The sequence below is a fragment of the Vespa crabro genome, chromosome 12 (assembly GCF_910589235.1).
Source record: "Vespa crabro chromosome 12, iyVesCrab1.2, whole genome shotgun sequence".
NCBI lineage: Eukaryota > Metazoa > Arthropoda > Insecta > Hymenoptera > Vespidae > Vespa > Vespa crabro.
The window spans coordinates 6,489,971-6,516,350 of NC_060966.1; the positions used below are offsets into that span (position 1 = coordinate 6,489,971).

At 41.8% G+C, this 26,380-nt stretch overlaps 4 protein-coding genes across 17 annotated transcripts; 3 read left to right on the forward strand and 1 right to left on the reverse strand.

Moving 5' to 3' along the window:
* Positions 1 to 87: 87 nt before the first annotated feature.
* LOC124428492 (thioredoxin-2-like) lies at positions 88 to 1,813 on the forward strand. The gene is made up of 4 exons (XM_046972603.1): positions 88 to 254; positions 1,077 to 1,193; positions 1,283 to 1,396; positions 1,509 to 1,813. The coding sequence occupies exons 1-4, from the start codon at positions 231 to 233 to the stop codon at positions 1,569 to 1,571; spliced, it is 318 nt and encodes a 105-aa protein (XP_046828559.1). The 5' UTR covers positions 88 to 230; the 3' UTR covers positions 1,572 to 1,813.
* On the reverse strand, positions 1,665 to 7,832 carry LOC124428487 (DNA-directed RNA polymerase I subunit RPA1). Of its 2 annotated transcripts, none has more exons than XM_046972577.1 (5): positions 7,586 to 7,832; positions 3,091 to 7,478; positions 2,792 to 2,935; positions 2,408 to 2,711; positions 1,665 to 2,326 (listed from the first exon to the last, which is right to left on the reverse strand). In XM_046972577.1, exons 1-5 carry the CDS (start codon positions 7,761 to 7,763, stop codon positions 2,226 to 2,228), a joined length of 5,115 nt encoding a protein of 1,704 aa, XP_046828533.1. In that variant the 5' UTR covers positions 7,764 to 7,832; the 3' UTR covers positions 1,665 to 2,225. The 2 variants fall into 2 exon arrangements, with proteins under 2 accessions (XP_046828533.1, XP_046828532.1); XM_046972576.1 differs by having other exon boundaries at positions 2,792 to 2,947.
* A 133-nt stretch (positions 7,833 to 7,965) lies between these two features.
* LOC124428488 (coiled-coil and C2 domain-containing protein 1-like) lies at positions 7,966 to 12,643 on the forward strand. 6 transcript variants are annotated; one of them, XM_046972579.1, is made up of 11 exons: positions 7,966 to 8,185; positions 8,250 to 8,391; positions 8,479 to 8,597; positions 8,704 to 9,022; positions 9,103 to 9,858; positions 9,946 to 10,322; positions 10,408 to 10,583; positions 10,670 to 10,936; positions 11,372 to 11,410; positions 11,903 to 11,993; positions 12,092 to 12,643. In XM_046972579.1, exons 1-11 carry the CDS (start codon positions 8,111 to 8,113, stop codon positions 12,209 to 12,211), a joined length of 2,481 nt encoding a protein of 826 aa, XP_046828535.1. In that variant the 5' UTR covers positions 7,966 to 8,110; the 3' UTR covers positions 12,212 to 12,643. The 6 variants fall into 6 exon arrangements, with proteins under 6 accessions (XP_046828535.1, XP_046828536.1, XP_046828537.1 ...); XM_046972580.1 differs by having other exon boundaries at positions 7,966 to 8,167; positions 12,092 to 12,419; XM_046972582.1 differs by having other exon boundaries at positions 7,983 to 8,189; positions 12,092 to 12,419.
* Positions 12,644 to 12,785: 142 nt separating this feature from the next.
* On the forward strand, positions 12,786 to 25,730 carry LOC124428490 (ras-interacting protein RIP3-like). 8 transcript variants are annotated; one of them, XM_046972599.1, is made up of 5 exons: positions 12,786 to 18,018; positions 21,042 to 21,594; positions 21,797 to 22,188; positions 22,637 to 23,156; positions 24,107 to 25,730. In XM_046972599.1, exons 2-4 carry the CDS (start codon positions 21,048 to 21,050, stop codon positions 23,087 to 23,089), a joined length of 1,392 nt encoding a protein of 463 aa, XP_046828555.1. In that variant the 5' UTR covers positions 12,786 to 18,018; positions 21,042 to 21,047; the 3' UTR covers positions 23,090 to 23,156; positions 24,107 to 25,730. The 8 variants fall into 8 exon arrangements, with proteins under 8 accessions (XP_046828555.1, XP_046828548.1, XP_046828549.1 ...); XM_046972592.1 differs by lacking the exon at positions 12,786 to 18,018 and adding an exon at positions 18,033 to 19,702; XM_046972593.1 differs by lacking the exon at positions 12,786 to 18,018 and adding an exon at positions 18,035 to 19,702 and having other exon boundaries at positions 21,797 to 22,179.
* Positions 25,731 to 26,380: the final 650 nt, after the last annotated feature.

Sequence of the window (26,380 nt, forward strand, 5' to 3'; positions counted from 1 at the left end):
GGGAAAGGAGGAAGGAAGAGGAAAGATTTACGTGCACGTATATCTCTCTCTGTTGTGTGTGTGTGTGTGTGTGTGCGTGCGAGAGAAAGAGGGAGAGCGCGAGGCTTCGCGTTCGATTAGAGCGCGCGGTCAGTCGGTGGCGAGAAGTTAGCTGCTTCGAACGTTATTTTACTTAATCCAGTTGCGATATAACACCGAACGGTGGGTACTACTCTCGAAGAAGGAGCAAAATGGTCGAACACGTTCAGGACTCTGTAAGTTATTTTCACGTATTTCGATCGAAAGATATTTTTTCTTTAGGAACGATCCAACGCGATCGATTGATCGAAGGAACGTTCTAACTGGGCTTTATAATTAAGTGTAATACTTAAGAGATAACCTTGAGAAATGCGGCAGAAGCGGATACGCATCATTGGCGATGGGTGACACAGTTCGGCACGATTATATCATGCCTTTACGTGGCAGTAAATGGCCTTCGACCGATCGATCTCCAGAACGAAAGCGAGAGAGAGAGAGAGGAGAAACATGTCGCTCCTATATATTTACCAGCTATACGTGTAGCGCCAATTGGCTCCATGCATTTCAATTATTATCGTCCCACGAGCTTACAACGTGTTATTTTTGAGAACGATTGTACCCCTGCGATGACTAGTAAAATAATACTTTACCATATCTTTCAACTAATTATTTATTCTCACTCGATTGCCGTTCGATATCTATCGCGGTACTCGCGCTGATCGATTATAAATCGATCACAAGTGTATTTATTGAGGTTATTTCATCGATCGAGAGTGGAAGCGAATTATCATCGCGACGTCATCCGTAAAGTGAGCCTCCTCTTGACACGTGTATTGCTAGAATTTAAGATATTAAGTCATTATCGAGTGAGTGCTGCCTGATAACGTATCATAATCGGTCTATCTTATTCGTTATATATCCTTTATAGCTCTGTCTACATTTACTCGTTTACACAAAATTTAACGGTTTCACGATGTACTTATTCCTTCCCGTTCCACACTATTAGACCTAATACTATTGGTTAAAGCATATCGTAAAGCACAACTATATACTTGCAGGCAGATTTGGAGAGGAAACTTGAAAAGGCTGGCTCGACCTTGGTCGTAATTGACTTTTATGCGATATGGTGCGGCCCTTGCAAAGCTATCGGACCAAAGATCGAAGAGCTAGCCAAGGTACAACTTGGCGTTCATTTTATTAATAATTCATTTCCTATCTTTCGAGGAAGTTTTTATCGAAGTTCCTTTTATCTTATTCCCTTTAGGAAAGAGAGGATGTTATTTTCCTTAAAGTCAACGTAGAAGAATGCGAAGAGATTGTGAACAAATACAAAATAACTAACATGCCTACTTTCGTTTTCATCAAAGAAGGCAAAGTGGTACGTATAAGGTCACACATTATAAGCACGATCGATGGATGAACACACCTCTTGCTCCTATTATATGAGAGGTGTTAATGTTGAGTATTAAATGAAATATTCTTTGTTTTAGTTGGAAACATTCTCCGGTGCTAATTACGAATTGTTGTTAAGCACGATCCAAATTCACAAATAGACGAAAATGATAAATCTTTAAATGCGTTGTACTTTTAAGCAAAATAATTGCTATTGCATAGCAACGATATCCACGCACGAGTTACACTAATGGTTTATCATAATTTTTTATTAACAGTATTCCTTTAACGCAATGCCTCCAATGGCATAATTTTTTTTTTAAAAATTTTTATCGTAATACGTCATAATTTCTACCGTTTGTACAATCTGTTTTGCGAAATAAAGTGTACTCGGCTTACAATACGTACGGACTTGAGCACATGGTTTTTATATATCCTTCACGAACATCGAAGAAAGTTATAATTTGCTTGTAACGTCGAAGAATAAAAAGTATACAATATTTATATTCCTTTGTACAATATATATATATATATATACATATATATATATATATATATTATTAGCGGATTGGGCTAATACGCCGTTATTTTTGCGCCATTTGCGACGAATGTTGCGGCTTCTCTTCGATAAGATTCGCCGTTAAACTTTTAATGCATTCTTTGATAAATAAATAAAAAAAAAAGAACTATACGATACGTTCCAGTAAATGATATTATTAAAATTAATCTCTGGACATTATATCGATATATGCCGATGATAAATAATAAAAAAGATTTTCTTAAGTAATCAATTAATAATCGGATATGTACTTTTGCTAAAGTATTTTCGTTAATAAAGAGCATGCACCTGTACCCGATCTACATGGTTGACCTAGCATCAATCGACCGGATGGTGACTTTAAATCGTCCTGCTTTCCTACAAATAAAACAACGAGATATATAATTATTTGACAATTTTTCTTAAAAGAAGAAAAAATGCGTCCAAAAGATTTCTTACTTTGTAATATGGCATTGCGCAAAAAATTGAGAGAACTTTCGAAGCTCATTTGTTGCAAAGGCGAGGCAGAATCGTTCATGCCTTTACGACTGAGAGGCTGAAATGTACCATCGAATGTCATGTAATCGGCAATTAGAGAGAGATGCCTAGAGTCCACCGTTATTCCATACATTTTGAATACGTCTTTGACCTCTCTTATTATTACTTTGTTGGCAGCTTCGATACCATAAGTTTGAGAAATACCATAGATATCGTTGGAATATAATCTAGGGAGGTCCAAAATCTCGTTGTATTTGAACATTTCCTGAAGGAACAACCAATAATCGCATTTAATATTATTATATAAATATATACAAGTAGAATATAACAGGAGAGTGAACTCACTATTATATTTATTCCGTCGGTTTTAAGAATAGTTTCTCCGTCAGAACTTTCGATCGTAAAAGCTCTTCTTATGTCAGGAGTCTCCCAGAGGATCACTTTGCCAGCAACATTTCTAATAATCGTTGGCAAGTCTATCTTGGTCATCTTAAGCGGCAACTGCGAAGCAATACACGTACACACACACACACACACACACACACACACACACACACACACACACACACACACACATATATATATAGAGAGAGAGAGAGAGATCTTATTCGACGTCACCTATAATATAATAATAATTTACCAACCCAGAATTTTAATCTGCACCACAACGATTTTGCTTGGTCACATTCGTATTCCAGTGCATACGTATAAGCATTGACTATATCATTATTACATTTCTTGTGTTTGTCGTTCGCATCATAGCCCCTTCCTAAAGACCAATCGTCATCGTCATCCCTCTCTTCCACGTCGTTGTTGCTCGATTCACGAGGCGGCATCATCTCTTTGATATCATCGTCATCGTCCTTTTCATTTCCATCCTCCACCTCGTCCTCGGTATCGCCCTCGTACTCCTGATTTTCTTGATGACGCGATATCGTCCGAGTCAACGTCGCATCAGCATCTTCCGCGGCTTCCTCCTCGTCGGACGACTCGTGTTGCTCTCCCAAATCTCTTCTAACGTTCGTCAATTTGGACGGCTTCTTCGGTTCGTCATCCATCTCCTCTTCGTCCAATTCTTTATCTTCGTTGTTCCCTCGTTTCTTCTCATCTTCGACGTGTATCAAGGTGCCAGTTACCTTGGCAATCTTTTTTATTTCCTTGAACAATGCTTTGAAAAAGATTTGTTCGGTCTTTTCTATTATACCCTGTGGGCTCACGGAAAATTCACTTTTGTAACATTTGTGAGGTAAAAATTGAATATGCAAGGTGTGAAGCAAACGTCGATGAGGAAAATGTTCCATCTCCTTGTCGATTCTAATATCCTTCAAAACGTCAGTCATAATGCACTTTGTCAATTTTTGTCGCAATTTATTCGATCGTTTGGTAAGATTTTGCAAATCCTTCTTAAAAGGTATCTCCATCGTCGGGGTCTTTATGGTTCTCGAGGCCATCATCAATATCTCGCGTAATCTTGGAATACCCAAGGTAACGTTCATTTCGCCGCGACCCGCGTGGTGGAACGTATTGAGCGTCATTTGCGTCGATGGCTCTCCTATCGATTGTGCCGCTAACAAACCAACGGGTTCGCCCGGCGGGCATATCGATTTCATTACCTTCATTGACAAAAGATCTCTCAATTCGGCCTTATCCATAGCCGTTGCAAAACTCATATCAAACGACTTGTTGTCCGACGTTACGTAGTCGTCCATCAGCATCTCCAATCTTTCGGAAAGTACGCCAAACTCTATGTCCTGCCTTAATTTCGACGTCAAAGGATCTGGACATCTGATGCATTGCTTTTTATATGACTTTTTCGTCTCCTCGTCCATTCTTATCCATTTCCTTATCAGCGATAGCGTCCCTTTACTTCTTCCGCTGTTCTCGTCGATACGTTTGAATTTCGAACTTGCAGGATTATAATTGTCTGCGGTAAATATCGAAAATTCGTTTCTCCTTACTTTACTCAACGTCCCACCGTCATTTTTCTTCGTCCATTTCTTTATTTTCCTTATCGATCTCAAAGTGGATTGATAATTTGTCTCCTCCTTCAAATACGTCACCAGATTCGGATCGACGATGACATTTTTATTATCCACCAAGAAATCCATATGGTCCTTCTTCAGGAACGTCGAAGCTGTCACATCGAGGCCATCCTCGCCGTAATAAATTTGTATTAAGCTACCGTCGGAATCTCTTACCGTCGAATCGTAATCAACAACCAAACCCTCTAAATGCTTTATAAGACACCTTTGGAGGTAACCAGATCTACTTGTCTTTACCGCGGTATCGATCAAGCCCTCCCTACCGGCCATGCAATGGAAAAAGAATTCTTGAGGTTTTATTCCGGTCATGAAACGTCCATCTACGAATCCTCCGGCCCTAGGGGACGGATCATACGGGGAAAAACTCGGTAAACTTTTGCCGCTTATCATTAACGGCGGTCTTTTACCTTCCAATTCTATTTGACCGAGCAAACAGGAAATTTGCATAGTATTCACCATAGACCCTTTGGCACCCGATAGTACCATCAATTGTAAATTATTGTGGGGGAACTTTTTCAAAAGACCCGCCGGCAAGCAAGTCCTGTTAATATCGTTCGTGTAAACGTCCAATACATTTTTGTACTTCCTGTCAACCTGCGCACGAAATTTCGGTTCCGTTCTATACGACTCTTCCGCCCTAGACAATATCACATCCGTCGGCGTATCGTCAGGCATGTCCAATATGGCCCTTTGCACATCCTCTCCCAATTTTCTACATTCCGAAATGATCTCTTTGCGTTTGACGTCCGCTCTCGGAACTATTAAAATATCCTCGATGCCGAGAGTAAATCCGTCCCTTTGTAAAAATGCCTGAAAGAGTTTGCCAAGAGCGCTTAACAATTTGCTAGAGCACGGACCTCCGTACAATTCATAAACGCAATGTACCAGACCGTAAGGAGTTGCGCCGTAATGGGTCTTATCGAGTACGCCGCAAAGGAGCTCGCCGTTTCTTACGATTACCTCTGCCTCCGACATTTCTTCGGGATATTTGAATTCCTTACCGCCGCACTTCCACCGTCGTGACGCCCGTCTTTGCCATTGTTTAACGCTAATCTTTGCCCTTGACTTTAAATTAATAAGCGCGGTATTCGGGGGTGTAATATTAATAAGTATGCTCGATATTATTTGCTTGCCCGACCATAATGGGAAAGGCTTCAATATCGTAGGCGGTAATAATTTCAAATCGCCTTTGTGCCCTACCAAGGCGCAATAGAGCAATTGCATGTAATCGGTACGACAAAAGAATTTACCTCGCATTGTCAAACGTACACCGGATATTACATGATCTTGTATGAGTCCGCTCAATGGGGTACCGTCCTTTGGTACGAGATATTGATTCGATACGTTAGCAATTAAATATCCCTCGCTTCTTGCCAATTCATTTTGCGGAAAGTGAACGTTACACTCGTCGCCATCGAAGTCCGCATTGTAGGCCTTACAATTGGCGTAATGAAGGCGCAATGTTTTCTCGCCTTTCAATATGCGCGCCTTGTGCGCCATTATGCTAGGCTTGTGCAACGTCGGTTGACGATTTACCAAAAGCATATCGCCGTTTTGCAAGTGCCTATGGACAATTTTAATGCCGTTAAAGAAACGATTGGCCTTGTCACTGCTCGGCAATAAACGTTTCGCTATGGCTTCCCTCTTGGTTATGTCGTACGGATTGAGACGTTGCACAGAACCATCTTCGTTTTCTATTATAACTGCTCCTGGATGAATATTTGGACCGTTCAATACCAATTGCCGTAACTCGAGTAGATTCCAGGGTGTTACCGGTATAGGGTAGGTCAATTTCAGCGCGAAGGTCTCGGGGATGCCAATCTCGTCGATGTCCAAATTTGGATCGGGCGTAATGACCGAACGTGCCGCATAATTCACCCTTTTACCCATCATGTGCATCCTTATGATCCCTTCCTTTTTTTCAATGACCTGCTTCAAACCGTGACAATTCGCAGAATCCGGGGTCTTATTCAATTCTCTATCCATTAAGTGATCTATATCGGTTTGTAACGTCTGCCAAGCATTGTGGAGCTTTTCTACGGGCGTACCTCCCTTTATTTGTTCAAAAACCATCCTTCCTTCCTCCGGTAGCCGACTCGTGTTACCGTCCTGTATAGACTGTATGATGTTCCTAAGAATTAAACAATCTTGTATGATACTTTTGTAAACTTGACTCTGTGGATGTTCGATCATTTGCCCGTGAAGAAAATTTATGGGCCTTACTATGGGCGGCAAAACGGGCACTACGTCGAAAAAGAATACGTCGGTCGCGTACTCGGTATTTACGTTATTCAAGCAAGGAATGATAACTTTAAGAAATTCTTTCTCATTTACCCACAACTTTCGCAAATATTCCTTCGATTGGTCCGGCATTACGATTATTGTTTCCAATTTATTTACTACCTTGTGCGACTTTATATTAGTCGTAGCAAAATTGGCATCATTGACTTTAGTCGTCATAATCTTATTCCTTAAAATAGTAATCTTTGGTATAGCTTCCTGACAATTTATACATATTTTTCCGGCGTTATATTGCTTTAGGACGCTATCCACGTACAAATGCCATTGGGCATTGACATTTTTTGTATTTAAGTGAATTCCATTGGTACGACTGCTAGGCAAATGTCTTGCTTTGTTGACAAGATTCCTTATATATGTTTCTATTATGTCTTTAATATATACCAGATCAGATTCGTGTATATCTTGGGATTTTGTTTTGGCGGACGTTATTTCATCTTCCAAACCGTCTATGTCGCTCAGTAATCCCATTTCTAGGATCTTTAGTTTTCCGCACAATAACATCTTTATATGTGTTGGAATTTGTAGTGTGAAACAGTTTAGGCAGGATAACTTTATCAGCATGGACAATGCTTTGTGAAATAATGGATTGACAACTGGCATGGGTAATTCTATATGGCCAAAATGGCCAGGGCACTTGAATACCGTGGAGCCGCATGTTGCACAAGGGTCTGAGCTCTCGAGCAAAGGTCCTGAAATTGAATAATTGCATCATACACGATATGCAGATATGCAGATATGCAGATATGCAGATACACACACACACACACACACACACGGGATATAGATGGGAAATTACCTAATGCTGGATCGTACAAACCACCTTTCAATGGATGGCCCAATATATTAAACGAGAGAGGAGTTCTAATCTTTATAACGCTTAAATTTATCACGTCTTCCGTCGTAAAAATCGAAAACGTCAGGCATTTTGGATCCAAGTGTTTCGGACTCGAGCGATTTTTCTGATATTTCTGCATTCCGTGGAAGACTCTGAAATTGAAGAGAGAATGTTTGTCGCCACATTAACCCTGTCGCACATGGTCTAACCTAACCTAACTCGAAAGGGAGCGCGAGTCGGCAAGCGAACGATGCGCGCGAGCTTTTCATTGGCTGACGTAATATCGCAATCTAAATCGATATATCGTAAGCTATCGATAGTCTACGATATATCGATCTGAATATATATCGACTGAATCATTCTCTGCGAGGGCTGATGACAGAGGCAACAAATATTTTCTTTTTCACTATTATCAAAGTACGTAGATAATTGAACGAGTTTCACCTGCATGACAAATACAGTCGTTATTCCGATAAATATCACGACATGTTTGGTAAAAAGAAAGAGCCAAAGAGACAGTCCAGATCTGGAAATCTTGCCCAGGTAAAACTCATCGATAATGTACGTACGTATAAATTCGTCACAATGCAATGCTTTCTCTTAATAATAATAATTTCATTTCAAGTATGGAATATTCCAAGTACCCGACAGTTTGGACGATCTCGGAGGTACGGGAGAGGACGAGGACGACGAAGATTTGGAAGCCGAATTGGCTGCTTTAACGAGCGGCGACGATAATACGACGACGACCAAGCAAAAGCATAAGGGTAAGTTTTAGGTATAGGGTTATAGTAGTCCCTTTGCCTTTTATCTTTGCCAATAGTAACTTTAACAAATCGTACTCTCTAACGTAGTTCACAGGAAAGATTCTTTCGGCTTGGATGCAATGGTCTCTGAAAGTATGAAAGGTATAGGAGAGGAGGAGGAGGAGGAGGAGGATATTTCTGACGGAGAAGACGATCCAGATTTACTGGTATATTTTATAGAATTGCATACAATTGCAAGCCTTTTATTTATATTCGTAATATAAATAAACGTTTTATTTGCACAATTATGTGCAAGAACTTTTTTAATAACAGGAAGAACTCAATATGATTGCCGATGATGAGCAAGAGATAAATCGGGATGAAAAAGATCCTGATAATAGCCCTACTAAAGAGTATGACGGTTCTATGGGAGACGATAGGTTAAAGTTGTTACAGGAAAGATTAGAACTTTATCGAAGGGCAGAGAAGAAAGCAAAGGAACAAAACGAAGCTGGTAAGGCCAGGAGATTTGGTAGGGGAATTAAAACGTTGCAACAATTATTGAAGGATGCTCAGACCGGTGGTGTTATAAATGAGGCCGATATTCCACCTCCTTTACCTCCTTCGGCTGTATTCACAGAGCCACCTACGGGTATAATTTCTTTTCTTTTACATTTCCCTCCTTGGATGGAGGGATCTACATTGCACATTCTATTTGTATATTTATTACAGACGATGGTGCATCCCCCGAAGTATCAAAGGAAAATCCCTCGTTGGTGAGTCTTGAACGAGATAATGATTCGGAAGTTGGTCAAGCGGCACCGGCGGTTGTTCAGGTCGATCAGGATGCATTAGCTTTGTTAAATAAACGACAGCAGGAATATAAGATTGGTGCGCTTGCATGGAAGAAAGCTGGTAACATTCAAGAGGCTATGCAATATGTAAAAATTGCAAAACAATTTGATATAGTTATAGCGGCAATTAATGCCGGAGAAGCAATCGATTTGTCCGATATGCCACCTACGCCAATCGGACCTACCGTCTCAGCCTCCATACCTCCTCCTGCGTCACCCTCCGTTGAAAAGGAAGACGTTGAAGTTCAGCAACGTGCCGAGCCAGATAAAATGCCTTCTTCGAATAAAATTGATGAATTAACCGAACAACGGTATGGAATAGAAAATATAGAAGGTGCTCTTAAAGAGCGCCTTGACGTATATAAGCGAACAAAAGCGATCGCCGAGAACGAAGGAAATTCTTCGAAAGTCCGAAGATACGGCCGTATTTGCAAGCAGTTTGAGGAAGCGATTAAATTGCACGCACGTGGCAAATCCGTGCCTCTGGATGAACTTCCTGTTCCGCCGGGTTTCTCGCCGCTTTCTATTCAATCGGCCGTATCAGAGGAGAAGGAAGAAGATGAAAAATCCAAACCGAATGCTAATTCAGAGGGAACGTCCGGGACAATTGCGCCACCTCCGCGAGCAAATATAGGTATTCATTAGGTTATAAATACCTATTCACCCTTGTTCGATTGTTGTTACTTATATCTGTTTCTTTTCTTTTCTTTTCTTTTTCAAGCGGCAAATAAAAATCTAAAGCACGCTACGCGGGCGGATAAACAGATGGCAATGTTGCAACAACGTCAATACGAATTGAAAGAGGCCGCGTTAAAAGCCAAGAAGGACGGAGATTTGGACTTGGCGCGGGATTATTTGAGACAGGCTAAAGGAATACAGCCCTTGATCCAAGCCAGTATAGCTGGTTTACCGGTCGATATGAATTCTATACCCTTATCGCCAGTTGCCAAAATGGAACTTAGTGCGAACGGCTTGACCGGCCAAACGGACGAAAATTTCCAATTGATCTTCAGCGAAGACTGTTCGGAGGAACGGACTGGTGGAACTGACGAACAAATTTACGATAACTTGGAGAACCAATTGATTAAACAAATAAAAGTACGATATTATAAATTTCTGATGGAATTCAAACTTGGTATATTATTCAATCGACGTTGTAACGCGATAAATCTTTCTCTCGCAGTTGTGCCTTTCTACGAGAGATCATTCGAAACAATTGGGAGACGTTCCAGGATATAACAGATGGGAACGACTCGCCCTAGGATATACCCGGGACTTGGATATGTTACGGGTTAGAAGACGCGACGCGTTACCGGCTCCGTTGCATCACTATGAGACAAAGACATATGCGATAGTACAGTTAGTAGTATGAGACTTTTTATTCTCTCTTTCTATCAAATAAAATAACGTCAATTATCTTATTTATCTGATTTATTTTGTCGTAGGAGTTGTACCGACTTGAACGATAGCGATATTGAAATTTCGATAATAAGGGGTATCAATTACCCACGAGATGCTGATACTTACGTCATGTTTGAGTTTCCCTATCCCTCGGACAATCCTCCTGCAGACAGAACATCGACGGTTAAAGGTACATGCAATCCCGAGTACCAAGCTGTCTTTCCCTTAACAGGAATCCTGGATCGTAGCTCGCGCCAATGTCAACGGGCATTCAAACGACATGCTCTCAAGTGTCAAGTTTGGGCGAAAGGGTAAAGTTTATCAAAATTATTTATTATTACGTTTGATTTTATTTTTCATTTTCCTTAATAGGCATAGATACGACAATGATATTCCTTTCTCATCGTCGATGATTTTTATCAAACGCTCGAATCGTCTATCGTAAAGATGGAAGAGAGAGAAAGAGTCTATGCGTTCTATGTCATCGGTATGTTTAATAATTTACAGGCTACAATTTGTAGCTCCTAATCAACATCAATCAAGAAACACTTTTCCGACGAGCGCTCCTCTCTCTCCTCCGTGTTTCTCGAACTTTTTCATTAGCTATGTAAACTTATGCGCTTAATTAATTATCGAACGTTATTGCAACTAGCTAGAAAATACGAGATCTTGAACGTTGATAACATTCCTTACTTACCAGTCGACATTAGATTATTGCAGTAAATGGATTAGGACGTTGCTTACAGATGCTCGCTGAACCCCATCCTGTGTTGCACTCATCCAAGGTATGAAATTTTTCATACTCAAGGAATATAGATTTCCTTTTTTTTTCTTTTTTTTTTCTTTTTTTTTTTATTTCTTTTTTTTCCTCTTTCTTTTCTCTTATCTCAATCTTATCAATGCGTACGAGCGGCTTTGAACGTGGAATTTTTCTTACGGTGCTTTGCAATATGTGCTTAGGTTCGATCGATTCGATGAAATTCGATGCTTATGCAGTTGTCATTTGGCATAACTAGAAATAATTCGTTTCGCGTGAACTTGATTTTAAGTCGTCATCAGTAATTATTATTAATCGATGAAAGAAAATACGGAAAACGTTAATTTTCAAATATTCTCCATCTCTTTCGTATATTGCGCCGAACGTGCCTTCATTCACGAGCATTTACGAGCAAGCTGTAGCAACGTTACGACTGTTATGCTGCATTATTCAAACGACTTTAATCTTTCGTCGTGTAAATTCCCGTCGTAACTTAATCGATACGTTTGCATTTTTATAGAGGATTTTTCAGAAGCGACAGTTTGCTGGGTACCGTGACAGTAAAATTGCAATCACTTGAGATGCAATGTGTTCTACACGATTCATTTCCAGTAAGTCTTTTTTTTTTTTTTTTTTCTTAATCCTTACCATACGGATGAGACTAATTATTGTCACCATTTTATTTGATAATGCGTCCTCTTTGTGGCAGTTAATGGAGGGGAGGAAGCCAACAGGAGGAAAGCTCGAGTTGAAGATGCGCCTTAGAAATCCGATTATCACGAAACAGATAGAACAAATGACCGACAAATGGTTGATCATCGATAACTGATGCTTTTTCGTTTCGTCACGGAAGGAAATCGACATAATGCACTCGCATTTAATTTGACAATATACGCACTGTGGTTTTTCTACATAAATGTAGAACGTCGTTCTCTTAGCCAGTGATATTATTTATCTCAAGCAAGCGAACATGTAAATGTGTAAAATTAATCGATTATCTTATCCTCGTAAATAGACGAATACATATATGTAGATAAGCCTCTTTTTTTTCTTTCTTTCTTTCTTTTTTTCTCTTCTTAAAAGCCTTTCCATTCGTTACACTTTGCTTGTATATATCGTATATTATAAATATGTATTAAATAATACGCGCCTGTTATGAGAAACGATCAACGATGATGAAAAGTGGTGATTGCGTCTAATCGTTTATACAAAAAGATTTAACAGAGTTCTATGAATAAACGAAAGACAGCTTTTTATGGTATATTTGTACGGAAATAAGATAAAAGTTATTTAACGTCGTTACATTGTCCTCTTGTGGAATATAAATTTCGGTCTTTTGGTGGTCGTTAAGGTTTTGAAATGTAAGAAGACAAACGTACACGTGCCTCTCCCCCTCCCCCACCCCTCCGTACAGATATCTGGACACGTATGAGCCTTGGAAAGAATTGGCAAACACGTGCGTCGTTTGATTTACACGATTCGAGAAGGAACGATTCGCGGGATTAAAGCTGAATCGACATTTTCCAGAGAACAATACGCCCAGGTGAATCCCCACTAACAAACTATTGTCCGATAATCGTTCGACTCTCTGTCTCTTTTCAGCTATCTGTCCTACGATTTAGAAATTCTATGCGCGAATTTAATTATCAATCGCTGGAAGAAAATTATCTTTTCGAATCATATGCGTTTCAAATCGCAAATAGCGAAACGAGCGACATGAAATAATAGATCGATTTAATTTGATCGCATTCGCAGATGTTTAGTTAAAGTGTTACGGCTCGGAAGAGAGAGGAGCAGCGTGCAAGCAAGCACCCGCAGCGAGTTACGGGTTATATATCGATCGCGTTCGTATACGTACGAATGGCCGATTGGAAAACAGCGGGATCTATTTGCCAATTAGACTATTAAGAGCGGCCGAAAAGGGCAAGGGCCGCGCGCGAGACCTGGCGAAATTCGCTGCTGGAAGAAGAGCGAGCGCGATTACATGGTCCAGTGCAGAGTATTTACCGAGCATATACATACCGCGGTAATGTTGACCTTTTGCCAGATCCATTCTGCGTGCAAATTAACGATGTTTGCTCTCAACCCTTTTGCCCTGTCTTGATTCTACCTCTTCTCTGTTCTCTCAACCCCGGTGCAACTCTCTCTCTCTCCCTCTCTCTTGTACTTTTCGCCGCTGCGTTCGCTCTCCTTATTCCTTGCTTTCAGTCTCGAATTTTTAATCTCGATCGTTTATCTTGCGAACATCTTGGACCAACGGGTGTTAGGATTGCGTCTAAAATAAAGTAATAAAAAGAATCGTGTCCTTGTGGGATGAAAGTCGAAAGAATGTGCCACGTGGAACGATATTATGTATGTATATAAATAGCGAAAGCTTAGAAAAATTGCAAGGTCCGCGATAAGATAGCCTTTGAGAAATGCAACATTTCAAAGATAACGTTTTCTTTTTCTTTTTTCTCTATTTCGTATCGCTTAGAATATTGCAAAATTGCTCAATAAGAAAGCCAATTAAAATATTTTCGTTTAAATAAAGTATAATAACGTTAGCATCGATTTGTCTATATAGAAATAATATATCAGAGAATTCTTCGATATAGTGTCAAAGATAATAAAATTAAGAAGCTTCATTTTTTCTTTCTTTCTTTCTTTCTTTCTTTCTTTCGTTTTCCTTTTCTTTTCCTTTTTCTCTTTCCCTTATAAAACATAAATTTTTCCTCGCTAGAGATTAGCCGATAAAGTTCGCACATTTTTTAAATTCGCCAAACGCGTGTCTCTTCTTTTACAAAATCGGACTCTGCAAGAGGCGTCGGAGTCCGATTACACGATTTCTGCTTATGTCGCATATTGCCGGACGTGACGTCACTGGAACTCACGGCCGTGGATGCCAGGTGTGACCTGACACCAGGAGCTTCTTTATTCTCTTGTCTTCTTCCCACGCGAAATACAAACATATATCAATTCGCGTAACGCGTACTTGGCCGCTCATTCCTCGGGCAATCATTAAACGTTGATTTCATCATTTGGAGATTTGATCTAGGAATTATAAAGGATGCTCTTTCAATTATCGGTATAGACCAATTAAGCGAACGATCGAATTAAGAAATCTTCCAAGCTCGTTCCTTTTTACTTTCAATTTTTTCACTTTTAATCGGTACGCGTGATTTTTATTAGCGCACGCGAGTACGCCGGGAGTTCTCGCATTAATTATTAATAAAGTATTACCAAGAAGCGAGAGCCCGTTCGCTACGCAGAGGTATCCTTTGTAAGAAGGAGACGATAAGCCGAAACCCGTTGTAACGCGAATGCCATGTCGCGATATGCGACACTTTGATTATGCCAATCTAATACATTCGATGCTAGTACTACCGCGTAAATATCGCTTTAATTGCGCATAATGGATCGTTGTTACATAATGTTTGTAACCAATGTTACAGATATACCGGCTTCGTTCTTCTATAACATCTTAATGTTAAATCGTTCCAATTTGCTCCTTCGGTAAAAAGTAGTAAATCATGGGTTGACGCAACTGATCGGACGATAGAATAATATTTTAGAGATCTAATATATCATTGTATTTTCATTCGAATAATTTTTTAAGCTGGGAAATTTATGAAAATTTCCCCATCCACGCTCTCTTTCCCTTTTCTATTCTTTCTTTTTATTCATAGTCGGGCGAATCATTGAACACTATCGAGAATGGTCGAATCGTTCGTAGAGAAGTAGAGGTACGTACATAAAAAGCGGATTTCGAGGAAGACGATGAGAGAGGGAGGGAGGGGAGAGAAAGAAAAAACGGAGGCTATTAAATCGAATAGCTCGCGTGAAAGAAAGGGAAGCAACGATTCTTTCTTGAAATCCCGACCGATCCTCGGTCTCTTTCCTTTTTTCTCGTCGAACTGAAATAATAAAGTGCTGCTCGTTGATAACGTTCCGGTGACAAATATGACGGTACTTCCGGGACAGACTCGGAAATCACCAAATGCGTTTGCTTCCGTTTCGTATTATTCTATGCGTCTTCCGCATAGTGATTTACGTCCGTTCCAAGTCGGCTTCCTCAATTATTTCTTTATATTTACTCGTCATCCCCGATCTGATTCTTTCCCATCGAATTAAAAATAATTATCTACCTCCTACGATTAGTTGGATTTGATCAATGATTTATGCCGATAAATCATCCAATCGTTGTTTCATTCCACGTACGTAAAAAGGAAAGAAACCGCTCGACTAATCGGTTCGCATAATTATACTGGAGACGAATGCGTTTAATTAAACGCTAATCCTAAGAGATTTTCTAAGGAGAAATAAACGATTGAGAAAACACGAACGATATTCTCGCGCGATCTTTTAATATTCATCGTTGAGAATTTAGGGATCGTGGCGATTTGCTCCTCTAGATGACGAACGAACTCGAGAAGAGTAAGATAAACTCTCTTCGTCTCGCTCTAACCAATCGTTAGGTCCTGTCAACCAACTCCCATTTAAAATCGTAAAAGGACCAAACTGTTGTCAATGAACGTTATGTTTTTAATCGCTGCGACACAAATAGCGAGGATTCGATTGTTCGCGAAGCCGATGCAAAGCGATGATCCGAGAATAATTGAGCCACCGACGGCAAACAGATTCGTAAGAGCGAGCGAGCGAGAGAGAGATAAAGTAGAGCTAGGGGTTGGCGAGTCACAGGGAGAGGGTTGTTCTCGACTACCGCTCGAAGACCGTCGCACGATCTCTACTTCATTGTGTCATCCGTCATCGCGCCACGAACAAATGAACGTCTCAACGGTTGCCAGACAAATGACTCGAGGATTATCCTTCGAATGTTCTCTCTCTCTCTCCCTGTGTGTGTGTGTGTGCGCGCGCTCGCGTGTGTGTTTCCCTTCCGTTTCCTTCGTCTTCCTTCCAGCATCTCTCTCTTTCTCTTTATATTTTATAGTCCTCTCCTTCTCTCTTTCTCGTCTCATCCGTTCATGAATGGAACGAGGGTGTAGCGTTTCCTTCGAAATATCGGCTGTGGCCACTCGATCACCCGCAACAGTTTGCGCATAGACCTCCGAGATCGTATCCGAGGCATTATCTCGATCCATCTTCGAGTCTCGAAGGAAGACCAAAGTGATGCACGATCGACTAACGGTATAAACGTTCGACTTCCGACAAGGAGCACAAACCTTCCAAGACGAAGCACTCTTTTATCACGAATAAATGACGAAAGATTCGGAAGCAGATTTAAATGGATATTACTGGAACTTGTCGTTAGTCCAACGACGACTACATCTAATCTCTAGCAGTCTATTTTATGAATTTTCGTGGCTGATCGATCCACGAGTTTTCTACTTGTCATCAGTAATCGCTATATTCTTCGCTCGACGGACGAAACACGCTATCGAAACAAAGAGAAATAATAATTTATTCATTGGATAAACATGAAATATCATTTATACTCTCTCTCTCTCTCTCTCTCTTACATATAAATTATATATTATTTTACGATAGATCATATCGAACGTTCTTAAATCGAAGAATTTCTCTTATATCATATCGCTGCAATAATTTGTATCGCATCGTCGTCGATGGCGTCGTCTCTCGGAACAGAGAGAGCGAGAGAGAGAGAGAGAGAGAGAGAGAAAGAGTTGTGGGTGTTAGGTGAGTATAGGTGGGTTCATCGGTAGGTTGGCTCGCTGGCTGACTGCTTGGTATCGATGTGCAGCCTGGCAAGCCGGCTATGCTGGCTCAGCACTCTCCCTCGTTCCTCCTCTCCTATCCTCCTCATCCTCATTCCCCTCCTCCTTCTCCACCTCCTTCTCCTGCTCCTCATCCTCCGGTTTCTCTCTCGTGCAGGTTTACTCTCTTGGTCCTAGGACAGCCTCGGTCTCGACATCATCCCGAAACTCGTCCATAAAGTTAACCTTCTTAGAGCCTACGAGGATGACTTAATTTTTACGACGAAAGAGCAATGATCAAGAGTACAAAGAAAATAAAGTAAATGACGGTCCTAAGAGTGAAATTAAAAAGTAATCAATTATCGGGTCATCTTTTGGATCAACTTTTACGAATCGTTCTGACGAGAGGGAGAGAGTATCGGCTTTAATTCGATTCATCCCAAACCTTGATATCTAGAGGGGCTAATGTGAAATAAGCCCGTGTAATTTTCTGATCAGTCCTACGAAATCTTGAATAAACGATGAATAAACGAGACCTAGATTGGCATTGGAGTTAAGACGAAAAAAAAAGAACGATTCGTCGGATTTCGACGAGCGAAACTTCTTCTTCTCTTCGTCCTTCTTCTCTTTGCCTTTCGAATGCAATTGCCGTCGTAAATCTCGCGGTAAAGTTTGTTGTGCGGCGAACGGGCAGACGTTTCTCTCCCGAACGATACGATAGATCGGTCTCTTGACCTCGCGGTATAAAGATTTAATAGCATCGCGAAGTCAAGCGAACTTATTCGCCTTTTGACGAAGATCGATCTCGCCCGTCGACGTAGATATCGAGCAAACATCATTCGGCTTGCATCTTCCGATTCGATTGTCCTTTCCTCGTTCTCGTTTGTGGACTCATTTTCTACACGGACCTAATCTAGGACCTAATCTCTACGCTTTGTTAGGATTACTACAAATTATTTCTATCCATCGATAGAGGTTATAGGTAGGTCTATTTTTATTTCTTCGTCGAATAATTCATTCGTATTTTAGCCGAGATCGATGCCTTAGCCGAAACGCCGTCGTTCAAGTGCCAATTTCTTTTTTTTTTCCTTATTACCGAACACGCATAAATCGATCGTCGATCGAATTTTTTTGACTAATGAGTATAATCGTACCCAATTCGAAATAAATAAGCATCGAGTTTCTCGGTTTTGAAGTCGAATCTCGAGCTTGGTATCGTGGAAAATTTCGCTACCGCGTCGAGAAATCGTACGCGACGGTTCTCGTACGCGAGGGAAAAGAGGAGCAAGAGGACGAGGAGAAGAGGGTCGAAGGATGTCGGAGGTGCAGCGTCGACAAATTCCTCGCTCAAACAAAATGGCCAATCCTATCGGCGTTGTTCCTTCTATTTCGGCCTTCGCCGACATTCGTTCCGTCTAGACTAACAAAATTCTCTCCGATCTCTCGTTACCTTCTTTTCTCGTCGGATTAAAGCCTTGGATAGGACCTTAAAGATTCGACCCTTGAAAGAATAGTAAAGCGAATAATTTTAGATGCATCTTCGATTTGATTAGACGCTCCTAAAGGATTAGAGACGAAATGGCCAAGATCTTTGGTATCGTCTCGTAAGAATGGGAGAGAGAGAGAGAGAGAAGGAGGAGGAGAAACGAGGGTTTGAGAGAGGTAGGTGCGACAGCGAATAAGGAAAATTTGATATTCATGAAGTATTTTAAAGTCGTGGCATCTCGGAAATGGGTAGGAAGAAGGGCTAAAGGTTAAGATCCTTGGACGTCTGCGGAAAGCTATTTAGATACGAGGTCGCGATTTCCTCTTTTCCCTTGTCCTCGCGAATCACCGTCTCTTCATAAACGCTTCGTGATCCTCGAGGTTTTTCCTCGTTCGCGCGAGAATACGCGCGCTCCAATTTTATCTTTCGTTCCTTACGTGAAACGCAAAAAAAGACAGACAGAGAGAAAGAGAGAGAGAGAGAGAGAGAGACTATTACGACTTTCATCGAGCGAGTCGATCAAGATAAGTAGATATATCGAAACGATGTTACGGGTAACCTACTGAGGTTACTACACATTTGTACTCACCTTACAATTTGCCTTAATTTGCGATTCCGAATTTGAAGCTTTGCATGCAAAAGTTGAAAAGTTTTCATTTGAATAATTCGCTCGAAAGTAAGCATACGGGAATAAAAGTATTCACCGTTTAAAAAATTAAAAGAACTGAAAGAGCAAGAAAGTTGAAATGATGCATCATGCAACTGAGACTTTTTGATTAAAGTTAATATTTCCAGAGACGTCGAAGTGGTTCCAGTTAGGTAGGCCACCCTGTATATAATATAGGAGTTTTTGGAAAAGAGGAACGTTCCCAAAGAAGCAAAGAAAATAAAGAAGAAACGGGAAAAGAAGAGTAAAGAAGAGAAGAAGTGGTTGGAAATGGAAGGAGTCGGAGATAAGGGGCGTGAGCAAATGGCGGCAACTGAACGAATCCCAACTCGCGTGCATCGTTTGGGGTGGTCCCAAGGAGCACGCCCACCCTAACGGTGACGTCACCAAGTGACATGCGCGCCAATGTCATGTCACCCCCGTCAAGTTCGGCGCGTCGCGCTGCGCTCGAGCGTATCGGCCACCACTCAGATAACGGAGACACCGACGACGACGCATCTCTCTGCTCTGCCGGTGCGCATCCCTCTCTTTTTTTTTTCTCTTAATGTCTCTCTCTCTCTCTCTCGCTCTCTCTCTCTCTCTCCCTTTCTCTCTCTCTCTCTCTCTCTCTCTCTCTTGTCTTCACTCAGCTCTCTTTCTCTCTCTCTCTCTCTCTCTCTCTGCATTTCTCCGTTTCGCGTTTTAATATCGAAATATTTCTCGAAGTGAAAACGACGCTCGGTTCTCTGTGTATTTCGGCGAGCAAAAGTCCTGCTTGAAAGACTGAGGAGAAGGATTATTATTTGGCGGGAAAGAGGAAACGTCGAGTGGCATCAAAGTGCGAGGAAAAGTGTCAAGTGCCGAGGAGGACGAAGACGACGACGAAAATCATTTTGTTCGTCGATCGAGATCGAAGGAACAACCTTTATAAGAATCCTTAGAAAGTGTCCGTGTCACGTGGATCTACTGCGGCTCTTTCCTTTTTTCCTTCTTGTTTTTCTTTTTTTTAACTCGAGAATTGTAAAGAAAAGTGATCACGACGACGTTAGAAACAGCGACGAATTGTCAAGAAGGTGCCGGAGGAGTAGCCGTTGTAACCGAGGAGACGCTCACGTATGCAGCTGCAACGGACGCGGTAGAGAAGGTGGAGGCGCAGGAGGTGGAGGTCGACGAGGTTAAGATGGAAGCCGAGGACCATTTAGCTAGGGAATACGTCCAGGAGTTTGTCCTCGATCATCTCGATCCCGCCGACGTCAAGCGAGAGGTGCTTCTCGTTTTCTCTTCTTCGATCTCTTTCTCTTCCGTTTTACTCTCCCACCCAATTTTCCTTTCCCAAAACTCTTAAAACCTCTTCCGAGGGACATTTCGAAAGGGGATGATGTGTTCGCCGCAAAATAGAAGGGAATATTTTAAAACGGACGAAAGTGGGAATACTACGCGTATTTGCCGGCAAACGCACGTGCTCTCTTCTCGCGAAACGTTAAAGAATGAATCTTAAAGTTGATTATATAAATGGAATTATCGATGACGTTGCAGCGTGCCGAGTATTACGTTTGCATATCCTTATCTCTCTGTGCACCATTCATAAAAGTTGAAGTTCATTAGTGAAGTTCAAGAGATGATAAGTTCGCTCGATTGCAGCGTCCGTAAAGTCACAAACTTTCAATGACTTTCTTTCTTTCTTTCAACGTTATTACCGATAGTGAGATCGTGAGATTCCCCCTTGGTAATAGTGATTATCGTACGCGTTGTAGCAGAGCGTAAAGAAATTTATTTCGAGCTTTGTGATAACGCCGTACACATATTCGTTATATTAATATATTTGGACAAAAAGCGTTTACAGCTCGCGACGTCGGATTTATTATTGTTTCAGGTACGAATGGGTTCGCCGAACGTGATGGTGAACGGAAGCGTGGTGCAAATTCCAGGACAAGTACATGGAGGTCAGGGCCTGACTCTGGCACCATTGACACCACCTGCCCACGAGTTAGAGCAGCCGCATCCGTTGTACGGGCAACCTCATCATATACAGGTGCAACACGGGGTGCTGGTAAAGGCACCACCCGGTGGTGCTCCACATTTGACGACCCTTTCGCATCCAGGCACACCACCGGACACGCCGCCGGTCTCTGCCTCTCCACCCCCGTTGCAGCTGCATCGCGCCGAGCGAGACCCTCGCGAACGCAGCGGACTCCTATTGCATCTCCAACAACCTGGATCCATATTACAAGATGACATGCAAGTTGGACCCGGTATCGGAATGGGCTGGCTCACCCAATCCCTCAGACAAGAACCGTTGGATCTTAGACCTCACTGTCCTCAGGAACAAGGCCAGGAGCCTCATCACGAAGCTTGGCCCTCGTCTACCGCGAGCCATCATCACTTTCAGGAGCATCAACACTTGCCGAGACATACCAGGCATCCCGGTAATGTCCTCCGATAACGTTCCCCTTATCTCATCTCGTATCTCATATCTATGATCCCTTGGATCGATAATCATACAAATTAATGATCCCTTTATTAATTAGATTTCATTATAAACGACATAAATATCTCTGGGTTGGGATTAATCTAATATAATATATAGAGATTCGAATCGGATAGAGATCACGGACGTTGTTATATCAGGTAACGGCGATCGGATAAAAGAGTTTAACGACAAGGGAGGCTCGTTATCGCCCACAGGTGGGTACATCACAATGTCCAGTCACATCGAGTACTATGGCGGTCCAGGTTCAGGCGGCGGGATGCTTCCCGCGGGCGGGGGTGTGATGCAGAGCATGGAGGATAGCATGCAAGGGATGCCCATGCAACCGGGTAGACCGTTGAGCGTTTGCTCGGTCAGTTCTTGTGGAGCCAGTGGTCCAAGTCCTGCTCACAGAACTGCCAATGGACTTTACTCGAGCTGCGGACCGGCCAATTCGCAGGAGGAGCTCATGAACGACGAGCTCCTCATGTCGCTCTCCGTGCGCGAATTGAACAAACGCCTCCATGGTTGCCCGCGGGAAGAGGTGAGTCAGGTCTCTCATTTTTTCAAACGATCACACGATCGACTCCGAATTAGCCTCGAATCTCGATCGATCCTTTTTCAAATTCTTTACAGAAAAAACAAAAAAGGGTCGATCGATTCGTTTAACTTCCTAGCCATTACATTTTCTAAGATCGATCGGGATTTAACTTGGTCGAACTTTATTGAACGCGATCGATTATGACTACCTTGAGAACCGGACAACAGTTTTAAACTCGTTCAAATAGCAAATCCTGTGACAAATATTGATTTAATTTAAACCAGCGAAAGGACCTGATCGTCGTGATTTTTTCGTCCCTTCCGCATAGAGTAATGGAAAGTCAATGGTTCTCGAGGTGGTGGCTTCTCGAGTAATTATTGCGCGAGTGGCAAGGGAGAAATTTAGATAAGCTAAAAGCGGACGAACGAAAACGTTATAAGCGATCGATCCTCTTGCGAAGGTCGTCCGTTTGAAGCAAAAACGTCGGACTTTGAAGAATCGGGGATACGCGCAAAACTGTCGCAGCAAACGACTACAGCAACGTCACGATCTCGAGACGACCAATAGTAATCTACAAAATGAGCTTCAACGAATGAAGGTCGAATTGGCTCGGACCCAACAGGAACGGGATCTCTACAAGCAACGCTGTGAAATATTGAGGGCTCGTCAGACTCATAGTCATCACAGTCATAATCACAATCATCATCAACAACAACAACAACAACAACAACAACAAGCCCCTCAGCCGACGCAGCAACAGCAGCCGCAGCAAGCTCAGCAACAGCATCCTCAGCAACAACAGCAGCCCCCGCCATCGCAACAGCAACAACAGGCGCAGCAACATCAACAACAGCAGCAGCAACAACAGCAACAGCAACAACCGGCACCAGCGAGCCCTGAGGTCTATCTATGACATCGACAGCGCCGAGGAGGCGCTTGCTGGACCTGAACGATTATCTCGATATCGAATTCTTGAGCCGGTGAGTCGATCAGAAACCTTTCGTTCTCCTTTCCGTTTGGGAAGAGCAAATGGTCCGATTAAAAATTAGCTATCTCGTAGATATTTCGTAGCGTAGTAAAACGTTACGCGACGTTGCGGGAAAATTCTGCGGTCAGGCGTTATCAACGGTATAAAAATTCATTAAACAGGGTATCACGAGGCGCGCGAGATAACATCGCCGACCGGGGACGCGTTTAAAAGCGTTTACGCGCGGCACGCGGAAAGATGTGCGACGAGATAAGAGACGCGACGGTCGACGTTTTAACGCCTTCGTAAAAATTATTACATCGTTGTTCCGCGAGCTTTACAGGTTTATCATCGTGGCCGTTGAGGCCGCGTCATCCGCTCGGAGTACGGTCAAGCACTACGGTCAGGTTACTCCGTCGGAAAAGTAACGAGATCGAGGCTGCCATAAACGTTGCATTCTTCCCTATTTTTCCCTAGTCTGTGGCGATCCAGATGACACCCTTTATCATCCTTCATAGGATAATTTCGGAACAATTTTCATTAAAATTTGATGCGCTTATTTCCAGGGGGTGGGCCGGGGGCGGGGGAGAGGGGGGAAAGAAAGAGAGAAAAGAGAAACGGCGCGGTTACGCGCTTTAACGATATTACGGCCGAGGTCGATTCGGGGTCAGCATTTAAATAAGATTAAGCTCGCGCCAAGCAGCTTTTCCGGATCGGATCAACATTGTAATCCCTCGTCCCGCTTCTCACGGGCTAGGATATCTTCCATTAGAAATTTACGTTTGGAGGATGTGCGATACGTCGTGTGGTGTTAAAAATTTTCTTAAAAGTCGATTAAAAAATCAACCAATCCGAAAAGTTCACCGGCCGAAATTTTGGTTTCCTTTCTTTTAGCCTACTTTTTTCTTCTTTTTTCCTTTCTTTTTCATCACTTGTGGTTTCTCGATAATTCTCTTTTTACAGCTTCTCGTGAACGATCGTGGATCGAGAAATGGGATCGAAGATGGAAGGAAGGTGCGAGCGATATCCTCGGAGAGATGGCGTTATCTCGACAACGCGCCTAATTCCGAAAAACGTTAGATGCTAAAATGCTCTATGCGTGCGTGTATACAGATTATAAAGAAGGTTTATACGAGGATAGATGGCTTTCGGTTTCTTTCATTTTTCTTTATCACGACACCTCCTCGTTCCTCCGTTCGCGTTTGAACCTACACAATCTGCATAGAATTATGTTCGGTGAAAGCCAAGAGATACAAGGGATAAAGTCAAGCATGTTTTGCGTCGGAGGAATGGAGGAGGAAAGGAAGAAGGGAGGTTACTTATAATTAAGTTAAGGAAAATGTAGAATTAAGGTACACAACAGGAATTCGAACACACAGAATCTTTGTTCTTTTCTTTCTTTTTAAGTTACTTTATAAGAAATGCCGACGACTGTCGCTCGGGCTTACCTGTGTATATTATATATACCTACAATTCATCCTACATCGTTTATGTAATATACGATCGCGTAGCTCTGAAGAATAGCCTATCTATCGTCGCGCGAGGCTCATCGGTCGACAGTATTTTTCAAGATTATCCGCGAGCGAAGAACTCGCGCTCTCTTCTAACGTCAATTTTACTACTACAATTAGGGCATTCACGGAAGTTTTCTCCTTTCCTCTATCTATATCCATTATCGTTTTCCTACGCGAGATTGACATTATCTCTCCCTCTCTCTCTCCCTTTTTTTACTTCTTTCTATTTCTTTTAACTCTATTTCACCTATGGTCTAGATCGATTTGTCTCTTCCGTGAGTCGAATAGGACAAAGAGAAACTTTGATCGTTAATATATATTATCGCGTAATTAGATCTCCCGCGCAAAGGACCGAAAAAGAGGCATACATCGTTTCAATGTGATCATGGCACAAAAACTAATCGGTATACGGTAATACCTGTACGGTATTTCTCCACGACTTGGCTTCTTCGACGAAGGAAGAACGGAAAAGTAAAGAAGAAGAGAAAGAGGAGGATGAACTGATGGAAGAAGGACCTTCATCTCTATCGATACTTACAAATTCGATAGAACGAACGAAGAAGTCGAGTGATTAACATGCGTTAGACGATGGCGTAACTTTGACTTTTGAGGAGAACGACGATCCTTTTACGTAGGAAGGATATAAGAAGGTAAGAGAAACCAGGGAAAAGTTTTATTCGACGAAATTAATGAGGAAAATAAGAACGAGTCGGTGCCAATGGTCCTACTGGTCTATTTAACGAGAACGTTTACCTACGCGCGCAAAGCTACGCCACCGATCCTAATTAGAAAAGAATATTATGCATATAAAAAAGTATATATATATATATATTATATATATATACATATATATATATATATATATATATATATATACACACACATATATAAATATATTATTGTTTTCTCGTACGGACGACGCTCGGGTCCGTACCACCACGGGCCGAGTCTTGTCCGATTCGATTTAAGAATGTTTTAATTCCCGTTGCATCGTCTCTCGTGTGTACATAAAAGTAATTATTATACTTCTTATTATAAATAAACGTCGACAAAAAATCCGACAGTTTCAGACAGTCGACGGAGTCGTATTATTTCGAAACATCCAAAACCATTTCCCTTGGCCGAGCTAACTCCTATCGATAGATATATTATCTGCTAATTTTAAGTTAATACGATTGATTATTAGAGATTAAAGATATACAAGAAAGAATTTGTTCCAAGGAGAGGAGAGGAGAGGAGAGGAGAGGAAAAGTAAAAAGAAAAAGAAAAATCGAGGACTCGCTTCAGCCGAACGATTCGCATTTCGCATGAAAATCGTGGATTCAGCGTTTCGTTTGAGCCAACGCTACCGAGAGAAGGGAAAAGCCCTCTTTGCGCTTATCGCCTGTTCTTCTGTGTAACAATATTCTTCCAGCCAACAAATTTCCTTCTCCTCCTCTTCTTTCTCCATTTGCGATGTCCCTTCGCGGTCACAATTTCGCGCATTCTACCTACTCGGATTTCAAGTAGCGAAACCAATATCTTGCTTACGTCGTGGTAATTAAATCCTACTGCTATATGTCACGCACCGAGTTAATCTTTATTTAAAGAATTCCGGGTAGGCTCTCCTTTTGATTATCTTTCTTAATCGTTTATATCGAAATCTCTCTTTTTCTCGTTAAGAAACTTTTATTTTCTTTCCTTTTTTTCTTTTTCCTTTGGAATATTTTTGCCGATAAAGTCC